The sequence below is a fragment of the Sceloporus undulatus genome, chromosome 1, assembly GCF_019175285.1.
Source record: "Sceloporus undulatus isolate JIND9_A2432 ecotype Alabama chromosome 1, SceUnd_v1.1, whole genome shotgun sequence".
Lineage (NCBI taxonomy): Eukaryota > Metazoa > Chordata > Lepidosauria > Squamata > Phrynosomatidae > Sceloporus > Sceloporus undulatus.
Window position 1 is genome coordinate 201,491,320 of NC_056522.1, and position 17,254 is coordinate 201,508,573.

At 39.2% G+C, this 17,254-nt stretch overlaps 1 protein-coding gene across 5 annotated transcripts in view; it reads left to right on the top strand.

The window, feature by feature from the left end:
* PDE1A (phosphodiesterase 1A) overlaps nucleotides 1–17,254 on the top strand; it is a 205,461-nt gene that overhangs the window by 144,849 nt on the left and 43,358 nt on the right. For all 5 annotated transcript variants that reach the window (XM_042445748.1, XM_042445749.1, XM_042445752.1 and 2 more), the window contains one exon: nucleotides 7,896–8,009. In XM_042445748.1, the coding sequence (XP_042301682.1) occupies nucleotides 7,896–8,009 (114 nt within the window). The remainder of the gene's footprint in view (nucleotides 1–7,895; nucleotides 8,010–17,254) is intronic.

Below are 17,254 nucleotides of genomic sequence, written 5' to 3' on the forward strand. Positions count from 1 at the left end.
AGTGTCCTTTATGGAACTGGAGACCAGCCTGTTGCCTACGCCTCTCCTGTTGTTAACTACCATCAAATTGACTTCAACATATGATGATCCTATTAATGAGAAATCTTCAAGTCACCCGATCCTCATCAGACTTGCTCAGGTCTTGCAGACTCAGGGTCATTATTTTCTTGATTGAGTCTATTCATCTGGAATGCAGTCTTCCTCTTTTCCCAAGGCCTTCTGTCTTTTCATGATGTAGTAGCCAAAGTATGGTAGTCTCAGTTTAGTTATCTTGGCTTCTAGAGAGAGTTCAGTCTTGATTTTCTGTATGGAGTTTTATCACATTAGCGAGATCCCGCAAGAAAACGGGATTTAAACAAGAGTTAAATTAGAGAAAACCTTGAAATGCCTGAAGTTTATCACACGATGTCACTGTTAACTTGAAATAACATGAAGTTAAACCAGAGGAAAATGGCAGATTTTTACTTTCGGGAAATTCCAAAAGTAAAAAGGTGGTGTTTTTCTCTGGTTTAACTTCGGTTTAAGTTGGCATTATTTTACTTTAGCAGCAATTCAGTGTGATAAACTTCCCAAATTTGTAGGTTCTGTTTAAATACGAATTTAATTTAACTCTTAAATCCCATTTTCCTGCAGGATCTCGACTAGTGTGATAAAGCTCTATGGTCCATTTCATGGTCATTTTAGTGCTGCATGGTGACCATAGAACTCTTCTCCTGTACCACATTTCAAATGAGTAGCTTTTCTTCCTATCTACTCCTGCTAGATCCTTAAAACAGGGTTTTGCTTGCTTGAGAGATTTATTATATGTCATATTAAAAACACATGATTTCCAATACAGTTTACAGCATTCTGAAACAATACAAAATCTATTGCAGCAATATATTAGTCTATTGTCTTGTGGTCAGTGGAGATGAAACAGAGTGTTTTTCCTTTCCTTTTCCAAAGGAAAGGAAAGAGAAAAAAGACCTGTAAACTTTTCACTCTTTATCCAGTGGCTAGAACCAGGCAGGTCTTCTCCGTGCCATGATATGGAATGAGCCCAAACATTTCCCTGATTTTTGCAGAGTAAGAAATGGCAACTCCTGTCCTGTCAACCAAACTGAAGGTACATTGTACCCCAAACCAGCCAGACAGCAATCCCCACAAGCATATACTGTATTTGTCTATTTCTGGCTCTCCCATCAATTACATTGCTAACAGTTTGTATCTATCTTACGGAATCCTTGGAATTAGTGTGTTGTGGCACCAGAGCTCTCTGACAGAGAAGACTAAATGGATTACAAAATTATAGTTCCTAGAATTCCGTAGCATTGAGCTATGGCAGTTAAAGTGGCATCAAACTGAATTATTTCTGCAGTGCAGATGCAGCCTGAGGCATTTCCATCTCACTCAGCCTAATGGCAGGGATGTCTTTGGGAATAGAAGGGAGAAACCCCCAGTAGCAAGCTTCCTTGCAGTTCCTTCTCAAATGGGAGGGACCATTGAAAGACATCAGAATTCGGCAATGCCAATTTGCAGGAACGTCTTGCAAATAATCTCAAAACCTGAGTCTTCAGCCTTTGTGTTAATAATAAATAGGAAGAAAACATCACAAGCACACTTCGTTGCTGTGGGTACCTCTAACATTCAAGAGTTGAATAACTTTTAAATACTGCATCTATAAAATTTAATCAAGCTTTATCAAATATTGAGCACAGGTCTACCAAATCCTAGAGGAGAGACCCTGGAGCCTCATTATTTCCAATTAATTATTATTTTATATGTAGGCACTGAATTATGCCTAAGGGAGTAGGCCAGTTTAGCTTAATTTCTCTCACAAGAGGCAGAAATGTAAAACTAATTTTCTCAAAGGAAATTAAATGGCCACTAATGCTGGGTCTCATTTATAATGCATCTTTATCTGAAAGATTCTATGGTATTAGATCATAAGCAGGAAGACAGATGTAGTCTTAGCACTGTTAATCAAATCTTATTAAAAACGTTTCTAGCTCCCCCCTTCAATTCTTTTTTCCTTTCCTGGTGTGATTTAAAGAAAAAAATCCTGCCCTTCCTTTTATAGCACTGAGTGGATAAGCCAGCTATACCTTCTGAATTAGGAATCAGATCAGTCTTATTCTATTTATGTTATTCTATTTATTATTATTTTTAAAAACAAGTTGAGACAACCCTATGTCCTGAGAAATTCCAGGGTGGTATAGAGTAATAAAAGTACAATATAGTAAAGCACATTACAGTTATGTGCTTTCACATCTTATGGCAACCCTATTACACAATCTTCCTGACACAATTTGTTCAGAAGGTTTTGTCATTATTTTCCTCTGAAATAATCCAGTTTGGGACTGCTTTAACTGTCCTGGCTCAATGTTAGGGGATTCTGGAAACTAGTTTTGTGAAGCATTTAGCCTTCTCTGTCAGAAAGCTTGGGTTTATTGATGCCACAATAAACTACAATTCCCAGGATTCACTAGAGCTGAACCAGGGCAGTTAAAGCAGTCTCAAACTGGATTATTTCTGGAGTGTGTTTTGGACCAATGAATACTACTAATTTGAATGGTTGACATGATGTTGAAATTGAGAGTGATTGAAGAAGGTTTTGCTGAAATGTCTTTTAGAAGTTGGCCCAGGAGGATTACCATTTTGCTTCTGCTTTGAATTTATCTGCTTGGCAATTACATCTGCTTGTAATTTATGCCCTTCAACTTCAATATTCTGATCTAGTGAATTTCATGGAGATTTATTGTATTTCACTTAACTAACATGTCCTACATCAGGAACTGTTTTAGTATCAATAATAGAAATTATGTACATTTTGAATCAGTAATAAAAATTATATGCATTTTGCTTCTGCTTTGAATTTATTTGTTTGCTGATTAGATCTACTTGTGTTTTATGTCTCAGCCTGGATATCTTGGCCAGTGAATTTCTTGGTGATTTATCATGTTCTGTTACTAAAAAGACATTTCCTTGTATTCCATTACTCTCTTTTTATATTAGCGCATAGAAATTCAAGGTGTGTATATTTATTACTGTAATTCCTTGTAACTGACACAATACAGTGCTATATACATATGTATTGATTTAGTTCTTACTGAGGTTTAGCCATTATACTCATCTTTATATAGGATTAATCTTGTTTGAAAGGGTCAAATGAACTTTATTTGGGGGTTTCATTTTTTTTTTTCATCGCCAAGGGGATCATGTTAAAGTAAGATTGCATATTATCACCCATCTTATTCAACTTGTATGCAGAAAATATCATACAAAGAGCAGGTTTAGACTTAGGAGGAGGAGTAAAGGTAGGAAGAAGGAACATCATATATGCGGATGACACCATACTACTAGTGGAAAACATCATGGACTTGCAACAATTACTAAGGAAAGTCAAGAAAGAAAGTGCAGAGGCAGGCTTGTTGCTGAATATAAGGAAAACAAAAATAATGACCGTGGAGGATCTACATAAATTCAACCTAGATAATGAGAAAATCAAAATAGTTAAAGATTTCCCACAACTTGGATCAAACATTGATCAGAATGGAGACCGCAGTAAACAAATAAGAAGGCTAGGAATAGGAAGGTCAGTGATGAAAGAACTAGACAAGATCCTAAAGAGTAAAAATGTACAAGAAAGCACTAAAGTTAGAATCACCATGTATGGCTATGAAAGCTGGACAGTGAAGAAGGTGGATAAAAAGAAAATCAATTCATTTGAGATGTGCTGGAGAAGAGTGCTGAGAATACCGTTGATGGCTAAAACGACAACAAATGGGCCCTTGAATTGATCAAGCCTGAACTCTTCCTGGAAGCCAAAGTTATTAGATTGAGGCTGTCGTTCTTTGGCCACATTATGAGGAAAAATGAATCATTAGAAAAGACAATAATGGTAGAAAAGATAGAAGGCAGCAGAAAGAGAGAAGACCACACACTCGATGGTGAGTCTCAGGCCTGAATTTACAAGCAGAGCAGTAGAGGATAGGGAGGATGGAGATGTCTCACACAAGTCGGTTCATTGAGGGCAGCTAACAACCAGCACACAATGTCCATAAAAGAACCTGAAACAAATTGGAGAATGCACTATCAAATCCCGTAGATAATACATAGTTACAAACAAGAGGTGACTGTCAGGCTTAAAAGCAACACAATATGGGTTTTTTTTTTAAAGTCGACATTTTTCAACAAGAAAAAGAGTGACAGAGAAAATGTTTTTATTGCCTCTTTAGAGTCCACACCATTATCAGAGTGGTTTTAAAGAAAGCAGAAGAGATTAACATCTGTTTCAGTAAACAAAGGATCAAGAAGTAGTTTTAAAAACCTGCTGTAACAATGCCTGAGAGACAGATTAAATGTCTTCAGGCCAGAAAAAAACCAGACCTGTGAATGAAATCAAATACTGTATGTTATCAAGCTTGGCACTACCATTAAACCGAACTGAGGCAGCTCTGAGGAGCTGAGGGGCAGATGGGGTGGCATAGTGTTAGACAATAGGGTTGGGGATGCCCTAGTGCAGTGGTTCCCAACCTGTGGGTCGGGACCCCTTTGGGGGTTGAATGACCCTTTCATGGGGGTCGCCTAAGACCATTGGAAAACACCTATTTAATTACAGTTATGAAGTCGCAATGAAAATCATTTCATGGGTTTGGGTCACCACAACATGAGGAACTGTATTAAGGGGTCGCGGCATTAGGAAGGTTGGGAACCACTGCCCTAGTGCCTACCGTGTATCCCCTAAGTGGGCCTGTTCTCCTCTAGTGTAGTTCTATCTCTCCTCTGCTTGTAAGATGCAATTTACAGTCTGGTGAATGTCTGTATAAGGAATGGAAAGGCCTTTGCCTTTGCCATCTTTATCCAGCTCTTCGGCTGGCACTCTGGTTTGTGTGAGCAGTAAGCTGGAAAATCTTGCAAGTTTTCAAGTTTTGACAGCTCCCTTCTTCCACCACAGTCCTTGTAAGACTTAGCCCAGAGTATTCACTGAGGCTGCTATCACACTGCAGAAATAAAGCAGTTTGATATCACTTTAATTGCCATGGCCTAATGCTATGTATCTGCAGTTTTGTGAAGTATTTAACCTTCCTTGTCAAAGAGCTCTGGTGCCCCACCAAACGAGAAATCCCAGAATTCCTTAGCATTGAGCCTGGCATCAGACTGCTTTGTTTCTGCTATGTGACAGCATTCTTAAGTTCTCCCAGCCTGCTAGAGAGGGTTCTTCATGGGGTAACATGGGTTACAGGAGGAAGGAGGAGAAAGGAAAGATCTGGGCCATTTGCTTGCCTTCGGCTCATGGCAATATTGGATTTTATCCTATGGTGATAATAAAACTTAAATTTAAATGCCATAAATCAGGTGAGGGGAAACTGTGGCCCTTTATGTGTTGGGCTGGTCTGCAACTCCTTTCCAGCATAGCCTGTGGTGAAGCATTATGGGCACTGTCATCCTAAAACATCTGGGTGACCACTGGTCACCAAGCAGTCAATAAACATTTACAAATGAAGTAGTTGAAGACAAATAGTTCAAAACCAGGCACCTTGTCTATACTGCTGACTTTAGCAAACATGGGCAAACCTCCACAGTTGGGGTAAACATGCCTGCATGGTAACCTGATCCTTTATGCCTACCAAGTAGTTTTGTGAATGGGTTGTTAGCATGCTGATGTTTTACTCTCAGAGAGAGAGTATCAATGACATTTGAAGATTAAACTGCTTAGCTTTACAAATGAGATACTCCAAATGTTTTATTAGATGAGTTTGTACCTTTTTTCCCCTTTCGAAAACCTTAACAGAGAACTCACATGAGGACATTTGGGATTAGTTGAAAGAAATATTGTGGGCTCTCCTTGCATGGGGCCAAAATAAACAAAGAGGAGCAAGAGAGCTCAGGCTATTTATACCAGCAGTACAAATACATGCCAAAGCAACAGCATGTGTGTTGTAGCTTTAAACAGTCGTGCATACAAAACAATTGAAGCACCTGTAGGTATGGTGTGAAATGTTAAATTTAGTTTTATAAACAAACTTTTCCCCAAAGGATAATTTCTAAGCCTATATTTATCTTCTTCTTTTTTTAGCTAAATACCCATTATTAGAGGGGTGGAGTGTTTGGGGTGGGAAAGCATATTTTGCAAAGATCCTTATACATGAGTGTGTGTGCATGTGTGTGTGTAAGGAGGGAGTGTAACTCACTGTTTGGGCATCTGCTTTGTATGAAAAATATGCCAGGATCTGTTCTTGGCATCTCTCAAGTGCTGATAGGAAAAAACTTATCTAAACCCTGGACAGCCATTGACAGTATCAACAGTACTGGCCCAAATGGTCCAATGGTCAGACTCAGTATAAGGCAACTTCAGATCTCCCTTATGTATTGCGGTGTGCACTCTATGTATGTGCAAAGACAAATCCCTCCCCATGCCCACAGGGCTTTTGTCAGACCCAGCTGACCTTATATTTATTTACATTTATTATTTATTTCTTTTATTTATATGGTGCGTTTCTCCAAGAATGGGACCCAAGGTGGCTCACAGAAGGAAATCTATTAAAATCTACAGTGCAGTTTTAAAAACAATTAAAAACAGTCACAATTAAAACCATAGAAAATTAATTAAATAGATACCAAAGTTTTTTAAAATAAAGCATGCACTGTAATAATAAGAATAAAAATTGTGTGTGTGTGTTAAAAGCCTGCTAAAACAAGTTTTTCCCCCACTGGTGAAAGGAAAGCAGGGAAGGTGTCAGCTTAGCATCCCATCGAAGCCCCCACTTTCCTCAATTTGGGTTATTTTTGTTGGATTTTTTAACCTTAGAACTACGATCAAGCCACTACACCACTACTTCTGTACAATTTATTTATTGATTGGATTTATAACCCACCTTTCTTCTAGGATAGACTGCAAGAAATGGAGAGAGGCACCATCTTGTCCTTTGCTTCAAACAGTTACAAGACTTAGCATAGCTTTGTGTATTTGTTCAGGCAGTACTGGAGTTAGAATGTCTTCCACTGTTTATGATACATACTTGTCTCCAAATCACAGTGAACCAAAGTGTCTTTCACTGTGTCTCATTTTGAATTTTGCTTTTATGTGTGCTTGGGCTACCCAACTTTTAGTGGTATGCTTATTTCAGCTATGGTGAAGTAAACTGATAGTATATATGGTTACATATATCATGTCTTGCAGCCTGTGTTGTCTCACGTGGGTTTGGGGAGGTAGGAACTGAGAAAAATCTTAAAGGTTGAGGATGACACATCTGAAAATCTCTTCCAAAGCACAGATGGATCGCTGTTGCAGTGAGAATTCCAGTTTAATTCCCTGCCATCCTTTTTTTTTTCACCTGCATTCAAAATGTTTTGGTTTGTCTCTCTTCCTCTCACTTTCTCTCTTTGTTTTTAGCTTACATCATGTGCTGCTGCGTTCATAGTGCAAATGCAGTGCACACTCAATCAACTCAGCAGGGGGGAGAGGACAGATGGAGGCACAATCTTGTTCTTCCCAGTAGGCTCAGCCAAAAGTAAACTGCTACAACCTTTCCTAGCTTGTCCGTTCTTCGTAATGAATAACGTTTGCCATCTTGACCACACTCTAATCTTGCTGAGCTGTACATTTCTTGGTTTTCTTCTGTGAAATGTCAAAGGGTGTGGGCTTTCTCATTCACTTCAGCAAACAGTGCAGTTCATGTGGATGTTTATCAAAGTCAAGTCTGCACATCCGTAGTAGCTATCCCTAAAATGTATATTAGTACGCAGCTGGGACTTGTGAATCTGGGTGAATTTGTCAAGGATTTTGGTAAAGTGTCACACACCACTTCCCAGGGGGGGGTTACAGACATCCTAGTTATTTGAATGGAATGGGATTGCATCTAATAAAAAGACTATTGGAAATTTTTTTTAAATCGCTGTTTTTCTTTCTACAGATTAAGATGTTTAGTGAAACAGCTGGAGAAAGGTGATGTTAACATAGTTGATCTGAAGAAGAATATTGAATATGCAGCGTCTGTGTTGGAGGCAGTATACATCGATGAAACAAGGTAAGCCTTTGAAACAGGGAGGCAGTGGTATAATTTGTTTGGAGATAACCGTCTATCCATCCATTTATCTTGCTGTCTGTCACCTGAAACAGACATTCTTAAGTGGCATCAATTTGTGCCTGAAACACCCTCCTGTGGCCTGTCATACCAACAGAACACCACCACTGGAAAATCTGCATCTACTTTCTGTGGGTGTGGATCTTCCAGTGGTGGCATTCTGCTGATATGTGGTGGTGTCATTGAGGTTGGTGTCACCCCAAGTGCAGGAACTGTCATCCCCAGGTTCAGAGCCACCAGGCCAATAGTACCAATGGAGTAGATAAGACCTCAGTGGAAGAGAAAAGCTCCTGGTCTATTGGCCCCAACCGTTGGTGGACTGGGGCACCCACAGGACCTGTCTGTGTTCCAGGTTTTCCTGGTCTACCTGTTTTGTTCACAAGTCCTGAAGGGGTCCAGGTGCCATTTGGTGAAGGGAGAGGCCTCCAGAAGTTCACCATGGCATGCCAACAGCATCCCAGTTAGCCTTCTTATCACCTCTGGGTGGGCGCACCCAATCTTTACTAGGTTTTGGTCTCCATGTCCTTCCCTTTGAACCCTGTCTTTCTCTTTGGTTTGATCTCAGAGAGTCCATGTCTATCTCCAGTGAGGCATAGTGGTACACACCACACTGGAAGGCAGATACCTCCTTCTATGGTGTCACTTTGTGTGGTCCACACCACTTAGAAATGCTCCTATTGCTAGGATAGGTATGTCCTAGTGGTAGAGGAGCTCTGGCAGTATAAGCACTGTTTCACTGGTTGGCCTCTTTCTTCACCAGCAGAACATTTCCAAAATCCTTTTGGTACATCTTTAGCCAGCCTTAAGATTGCTTCCCAAGTGTTGAATCGGGAGATTTCTGGCTCAAGCATCACTTCTGCCAGAGATTAGTAGTAATATATCACAAGCAATGGTATTATTTTAGCCATTTTACATGGTACGTTTTCATGACTTTTAAACCCTGCTCAAGAGAATAAGGTGTTTATTGGATCTGAAGAGTAATACTTGGTGTTGTTCAATTACTCTGAACATTATAACACACTGTCTGATTTCAACTGAGATACATTCACTTTTTATAAATGCAGGACTTCTATTTCTTTTCTTTTATACCAAGCCTAGTAGAAAGTTGAATTTTGCTGAAAAGGTTTTCACAGCTAATTTCATGTCTTTCATTTTTTTGCTGCCTGAAATGATTTTTAGGGTTGCCATGTAAATGAAACTGTATCTAGTGTAAGACTAATTTCTAGTGTATTTTCCTAGGTTTTACATTTCACAGTCTTAACCTTTTAACGTTTTGTTCAGAACTGAATGTGCTCCTTACTCTGGCTGCCAAACTGTCTTCAGTACAATTTGATGGCGTGTCTGTCTGCTCCTATTTCCTCGTTAAATTTAAAGTCCGGTCTTTTCATAATTCCAGGGAGCCAACCTTGGTAGATTCAGTGTTATGTAAATATATATTTAATTTATATGAATTCATTGCTTATGTGCCCATATTAAACATTATACTGTACACCTGAAGTTAACATGATGTGGGTGAGACATAACCTGTATGTGACTTACCATTACTTCTGCTAAAAAAATGGAAATTAATTGAAAAAATCACCCACTATATTGTGCCTTTTATTTACTATTACTTATAAGTTTACTATTATTTGTTAGTTTTATTTTTGCCATGATTATCCTCCTGTGAACTCTAGGTGAAATACTGTACATGGTTCTCTTTCTCAGCACTTTATCATAACATCATGAGATAGATCAGGCTGATGCAAGCGACTGTCCCAGGGCTACCTAGTACGTTTCATGGCTGAGTGCGGACCTGAACCTGAATCCCCTACATCCAAGTCCACTGCTATAGCCACTACACCACAATGGATCTCTGGTTGTTTTTGTCATTGTAGAAATGTGTCATAGCCTATTATAGCCTCTTTGCATTGAGTGCAAAACCACCTTTGATACTAAGAGAGTTCCCACACCACTACAGTGCAACAGTAACCTTTGGCAGGACCACATCAGGAAGAAGAACATAAAATTCTTCCTTCTCACTTTCTCAAGCCTCTTCCTACAGCTGCTATTTACATTTTAAACAAATTTTGCATATGAATTACTCTGATGAAATTAATAACACACCTAACTTTGCCCTAAATCCATGGATCAAGGGCACTAAATAAGTTGCAAAGCCTGGTTAATTTGGACCTTGAACTAACTGAAGGTAACTGCTCAGTAAAACTGGTTGCAGCTGCTCTGACTGCAGGCATAGAGGTTGTCCTGATTTCAGGCTGCAGTGCCCTCATTGCAAGTTGCTGCTTTCTTTTCAGGCCATCCCACCCAGAATTTGTAATTATTTTGTTGGTTTAGAAAATGTGTTAGCCTCTGTTCTCGCAGGTAACCAAAGCAGCCGTGAAAGGAAAAACATAGAATCACAATCCAGTAACAATATACTTGCAGCACAGAGAGCTGGTTAACAAATGCCAGCCTAAAACAGTATGCATGTAAAAGATTCTTACCAGTCCAGGATTCTTTTTGTCATATTCCCCAACAGTTGAGCAACATGCTTTTCAACTATTTTCCCTGGTGTTTTTGAATATTCCTCCGATCCCTAGCACTAAATGCAACATGGGAGTCCTTTCTGAGGGAGGGGAGTGCTGTTGCTCAGTTTTTCATGTTTTATATCATATGATGTTTACCAGACATGGGAGGGGGATGAAGGAAAGAGAAAAAGTCTCACGGTATTGAAACAGATGGTTTTATTCTTGCAATTAGCCAAGCGGCTGTTAAAAGATGAATGAAAAGGGACAGTACATAAACAACAAAAAGTATAACGAGACAAGTTACAGTTTGTCATATCAATTTTGTTTACACATATCTTGCATCAAGTTGCCATGTAAAAATTTTTAATTTTAAAAACACCCATTAACCCAAGTAAATTTATACAAGAACAAAACCTTTATGGCTCTAGATGTTTAAGGCTGTAGCCTTAAAAAAATCATATAGGGCAACATCAGATGCCCTTTTGGTTGACCATTTTTTGGATCTGCACTTTTGGGTGCTTGATAAACCTTTTTCCCAGAATGAGAGGAATCTGCTTTAAATAAATAAATAAATACATACATTGGATATTGAGACTTAACACATTAGTCCTCCATGGTCTATATGTGGACTTAGTTCCAAAACACACTGCAGAAATAATCTTGTTTGAGACCGCTTTAACTGCCCTGGCTCAGTGCTAGAGAATCCTGGGAAGTGTAGTTTATTGTGGCACCAGAGCTCTCTGACAGAGAAGGCTAAATGTCTCACAAAACTAAAGTTCCCAGTATTCCCTAGTATTGAGCCAAGGAAGTTAAAACAGTCTCAAAACTAGATTATTTCTACAGTGTGTTTTGGACCATAGTGTACATCCATCTACTTTAAAACTTTAGTTTTCACATATCCCCTAACTTTCCATGAAAACAAAGGTAGCCAATGCACCACAAATATGGTAACGGCCCTGGCGCACTGAAAAGGAAAATTGCTGGTCTTCCACATCAAATAACCTGAGTGACACTGACATAGTCTAAGGTTTGGCTTCACGCTCTTCTCCTGCCAGCCATCTTGCAGCTTACTCCTAGCATGAAGCCTAGTATAGAAGCCTAAATAAATTACCTGTCCGTAGATGGAGTTATTATAACACACCTTATTTCCTTTGCTTCTCCTTAGCCAATCTCTTTGCTCCCAAAATAGGACATCTTACAGTTCCTGGGCTCACTGTTTTAAGCCAGAACATTGAAGTGGAAGGGTGGAGGGAAAGAGACAGAGTCTGTACAGTTGCACCGTGGAGTTGGGGAGTTTGGGAGGAGAAGGAGAGAGAGATGGAGTGGGAGAAAGCCAGGTAGCACTTTCTGCTTCCACTCCAAAAAATCCTTCAATCAGTCATGTCTGAGACAATGAGACAATCATTTGTGTATCTTCTAAACAGTGGCTTTCAGTCCAAACTGCAACCCATCGTCCAAATAGGTGCACCATCTTGGATAGCTCTTTTAAAGTTCAGTCTAAAATCCAAAGTGGATTCACTGCCTTTGGAAGCCACCAACCATTAGCCACCACTGCTTTGTAATATTAAAAAATATTCTCCTTCCCAGTAACTTGTGTTTCCAATCCAGGGAGTGCATTTCATAAGAATAAGTAAGCATGGCAAAATGACAAGTTTCTGAACTCACAGTAATAATTCCCTTAATAATTTATTTTTCAAATTTACACTGTGTGCCATGAAACTCATTTTCTGTTTGGAACAGGTGCAATACACTTAACTAGAGCAGATCCCTCATGCTTCACTCCTGAGGATTTTATTGGCAATAATAAATGTCACTGACATCAGCGAGACTTGAATTCCAAATAATTTCATTTAAACCTAGAATGTATATGACATAAAAGCAGCACCCTCATTTTGTAAAATAAACTCCTAAAATTAACATGCAATATTTTATATTGACTTGGAAAATTCTTGGTGTCTCTGAACTAGTTTTATTGCCACATACTGGAACTATTAAAAATATTTCTTTCAAGAATTCGGGGAAGACATTTGAATGAAACACTTCCCACAATTTCCCCAGTAGATTGTGGGTAATAGTTGGCAAATAATAGCAATAATTTTGCTATTATCTAGCAATTGTATATATGAGGAGTGAAATGAAAAAAGATCTTCTATAGATGTTGATGTGATAATTGCCAAAGATGTAGTGAATGTTGATTCTTTCAGAATTTAAGGGGCCTACAGGAACACGCTGAAAAATAGATCTCAAAGCTTCACTGAGTGCCTCTTAGTAAATGTCACCCACATGTTGATTGTTAATTGACAGAGGAAATTTCCCATGCATCCCATGTATGTAAAAAGTGAACCTTCTTAACTAACCATTTTCATATGTTCTGTTTAACAACCCACAATCTTAAGGATTACCATTAAATAATAGTATTCACTGTAATGGGTGTACATTTGTGTCTGTGCCAACTTTCACCGTTTGAAATAAGAATTGGTGTTGGTGGTGGGGGAGAAAGCAGTAGCATTCAACTGTACAAAGCAGTGAGCCAGAATATGTTTGCATAATGTTTCTGGAGAAAGGATGGGATAATAAATAAGAAGGAAGGAGAGGGGGAAAGAGGTGAGGAAGAGGAAGGAGAGAAAGAAGACAGGAGAAGAAGAAATAGCAGGAGGAGGAGAAAGATGAGAAAGAAAAAGAGGAAGAGGGTGAGACAAAAGAGGTGAGGAGGAGGAAGAGGAAGAGGAGACTCCTTGTGATATTATATCAAAGACAACAAAGAGAAAATATTCACAAATGTACACAGAAGAAACAAAATATGCCTGTAGGAAGAAAATTATGAAAAAAATACCATGAATGTGTGCCAAATAAAGGGCAGTATATTAAGAGTATAGAAGGAAGAGTCAGAAGGAAATCTGGAAATAGTTACAGAGATGGACACTGGAAAAAGAAGCTGAAGGTCTTATATTTCTGGCTCAAGAACAGGCACTTCAAACAACTAACATTAAGGCAAACATTGGGGGAGAGATACCTAAGGATAGTAAATTATCTGTGTGCAAAGAAAAAGATGAAACTTCTGATCACGTCATTAGTTCATACAATAAGATTGCCCAGACTGAATATAAAAAAACATAGTATTAAAGCAGCTGCAATGATACATTAGATTCTATTCAAAATATAGAATTGGCCATTTGCAAATAACTGGAAGGAACATAAGCCTGAAATAGTGATGGGAAAATCTTATGGAACTTCAAAATTCAGTCTGATAAGCAGTTAGAACATCATATGCCAGACATAACTGTGGTTGAGAAAAAGAACATTTGGATTATAGATGTGCTAATCCCTGAAGACAAAACTGAAGACAAAAAGAGGGAATAGATTATTAAATGTAGCGACCTACCAACTGATATTCAGCACCTCTGGGAAAACAAGATTGGTTCCAGTCGTGGTAGTTGCCCAGGAACAATCCCAAATATACTGTCAAAACATCTGAATGAAATCACCATAAATAGACTCACGAGAGCACAGTTACAAAAAACATCTACACTACAGTACTTGGAACATGCCACATTATCTGACAATACTTCACTGATTCTTAGATTCTTGAATACAATCCAAATCACTCAGGTACCAAAATTCCAATCAGCAACATCTGGTGGACTATGGGCCCAAACAGACAGGCCAAAATAAAGCTGCTTCGGGTCACTTTGGAGGTTTACTATTTGAATGATACATGCATCCTAAGAGGCCAGGAGCCATGCCAAAGCCACACTCCAATCCTAAGGACTTGAGTGCAGCTTTGGCACAGCTTCTGGCCTCTTCAGATGTGTGTGTCATTTAAATAACATACCTCCAAAGTGACCCGAAGCAGTTTTATTTTGGCCTGTCTGTTCGGGCCCTATGATACTGAAAATAATTATTTTCCAATATGTTGTTCATTCTAGACCCAAACCCTTAGTTCAATCTAGGACTCAGACGTCTTATAACTTGAATGTTCCATGTAACCTGAGATTATAGCATGAGCCCAGTTTGCTGTGTGTCACGAACTTTAATTTTTTTACTGCTATCATCCAAAGTCTGTTCTAATCCTGTATGTACATATAACCATCTGCCCCACCCTTCTTGGTTTCATGGTCAACTTTAGCATTTTCTTCTAGATAGGAGGTGCCATTGTGGGCGACTGGGGCAACTGGGGCAAGTCTTCAGAGAAACATGAGTAAGTTGATTGGAGCCAGGTTTGCTAACAGCACCTGGCATCCTAAGGCAGTTTCCAGGGCGTCAATATGCCCCCCTAGCTCTGACACCTGCCCTGAATTCCATCCTGAGGCCTGTAAGCTTCCATTTGAATTTTCTCAGAATCCTGGAACACTCCAGATCACAGTGAAAAATTAACATGATCATTCTTTGCTATCTTTGAAGTGTTGATGCCACCAGCATTGTCAGGTAAGCATGACTTAATCAATTTTAAAAAACAATAATAAATAGGAAGGCACTAGAAGCCACTTCCCCTAACACCCACTCTGGACCCCAGAAAGAGAAATAAGAATGTTACAAGTAGTTGTAACGCTTGTTTTTTATGTGGAGTAGTATATGATTTCACTTTTGAATGAGGAGTGCAAAGACTTTCCCAAAAATATTAAGATGCGGTAGGTGAACACCTGGAGTGAAGTTGCCTGGTAAACCCATAGCCATGTCACAAGGGTTAAATGTGTCAGAGTCCCCAGCTAATAAAATAAAGTGATAATTATATTCCTTGAGTAGCCCAGACCCCATTATGTGTCTAATAAATAAATGTGTTTCCCACTTGTTTAGAAAGTAATAGCTTTTAGTGGAAAAATCAATAAGGCTTGATTATATTTTTCCTGTCGCTAAAGTTTTCAGTGGGAGAAAGGGAAATTGGATCCTCATGTCCATGCAGCTCAAAGTAGTTCCAGACCTTAATATTTTTTTTTCTTAGAAGCTTTAAAGTTTGAAAAATATAGCTGCATCTGTATTGAAGGACAGGATTTTAGCTCAGTGTAGATGAGCAGTGTAGTCCTTATTCAAAGAGATGTTCACTGTAAAGGGTTTAGGATTAGGCACAAGCCAGTTCTACTGGAAGAAATTCCGTTTTGCCAAAATGCAGAGCAGAACAACTGCTCTGTTGGCTAACATCTGGAGGGAGAATCCCCTCCCTCAAGAGTAAGGGGTGGAGAAGTGGTGGGTTGATGAAAGAGCTACATTACGCCAGATCCCAAGGACACAACCATGATGCTGGTACAAAGTTCAGTCAAGATCATAGTAGTCTTGCATACGTTCCTACAATCCTAAACTGGAAGATATTGGAATTCAGCACAGTTTCCAAGTGTTGGCTCAGATGGTCCCCTGGGTGTCTTGGCTAAATAGGAATGGGTCTGAAACAGAAGGACAAGAACAAGCTATTGTATTTCTGCTCATAACAGAATTGTCTATTAATATCCATCGTGGGCAGAGAAGCCCGGTTATAACATGCCCTTTCCATTAGCTGGACAATACAAATGAGTCTTCCACCCAGGTAAGCAAAGGGCTAATGAGATGTTAGGCTAAGTTAGATTTTCTTGGGGTCAGACTCATAGTGGAGTATAAGAGACAACCAGTCAGAGTGACCAGTGGCCAAGATGATTCTAAATAGATTTTTAAGAGCCTCAGGTGACAAAAGGAATGCTTTGGGTCTGGGGGTTCTGTCCCACCTCCGGGAGGGGAGCGCCAGATTCCTTGCTACCCCCGTGAACATCCAGAACCCTGGATCTCATCTGGCTGTGAATAGAACAGGGAAATATGTTTAGGCATCAACACCAGGGCATATGTTTATTTTCTGATCTTGGCTGAATATGATCTAGATTATTCTGTAACTTGTAACTTCTCTAAGTGCGCCTGAAGGGAGGTGCCCTTCATGAAGAGAAATATCATTTGCTAATGTAGATTATTTGCTTACCATAAAGATTCCTTCACAGACTTTCTGACTTTCACCTCATTTGGTGGGGAAATCTCTGCCAAGTTGGAGGTGAAAGTGCTACTTGGAACCCCAGTAACTTCCAACTAAGTTACTGGACAGAGGGTGGGGGGATCAAAATCAGTAGGTGGTGGCAGCTTAGCTCACATAAATGATCTCAAGGTGTCTCACACTTGCTCAGCCATAGTAGGAACAGGGCTAAATGAGATGGCATGATCTCTAGAGATCTCATTCAGCTCAGCAGAAGGAGAAGAAGGACCCAAGAAACCTCACAAGCCTCCCCCCCTCCCCGTCTAGGCAAGATAATAAAAACAGTTTTTGAAAACAAAATTAGGGTGATGTATTTGTGATCCTCTAGCCAGTATGTTAGCTTGTATCTTTTTCCATTTTCTATTTTTTTAATAATGAATAATCCTATTATCATAACAGTCAAGTCCTTTTTAAAGTGCTTCAGATATTATTTCCCATTTGTTAGCTGAAGTGCTACTAATTTTCTTCAACGATCCTCTGAGAATAAACAATATTAGAGAAAGGAAATATAATCAGGTCTTCAAGCTGAGAAGTGCGACAGGACACTGCTATGGCCTTTGACAATCCATTTCATTATCCATTTCCTGGAATACATTAGGAAAAATAAGAAGAGTATGTCACAAAACAGAGTAGAATAGAATACTAAAGAAAATACACAGGCTCATCTGATGTCATACAAACAGACTTTACTTTCCTCT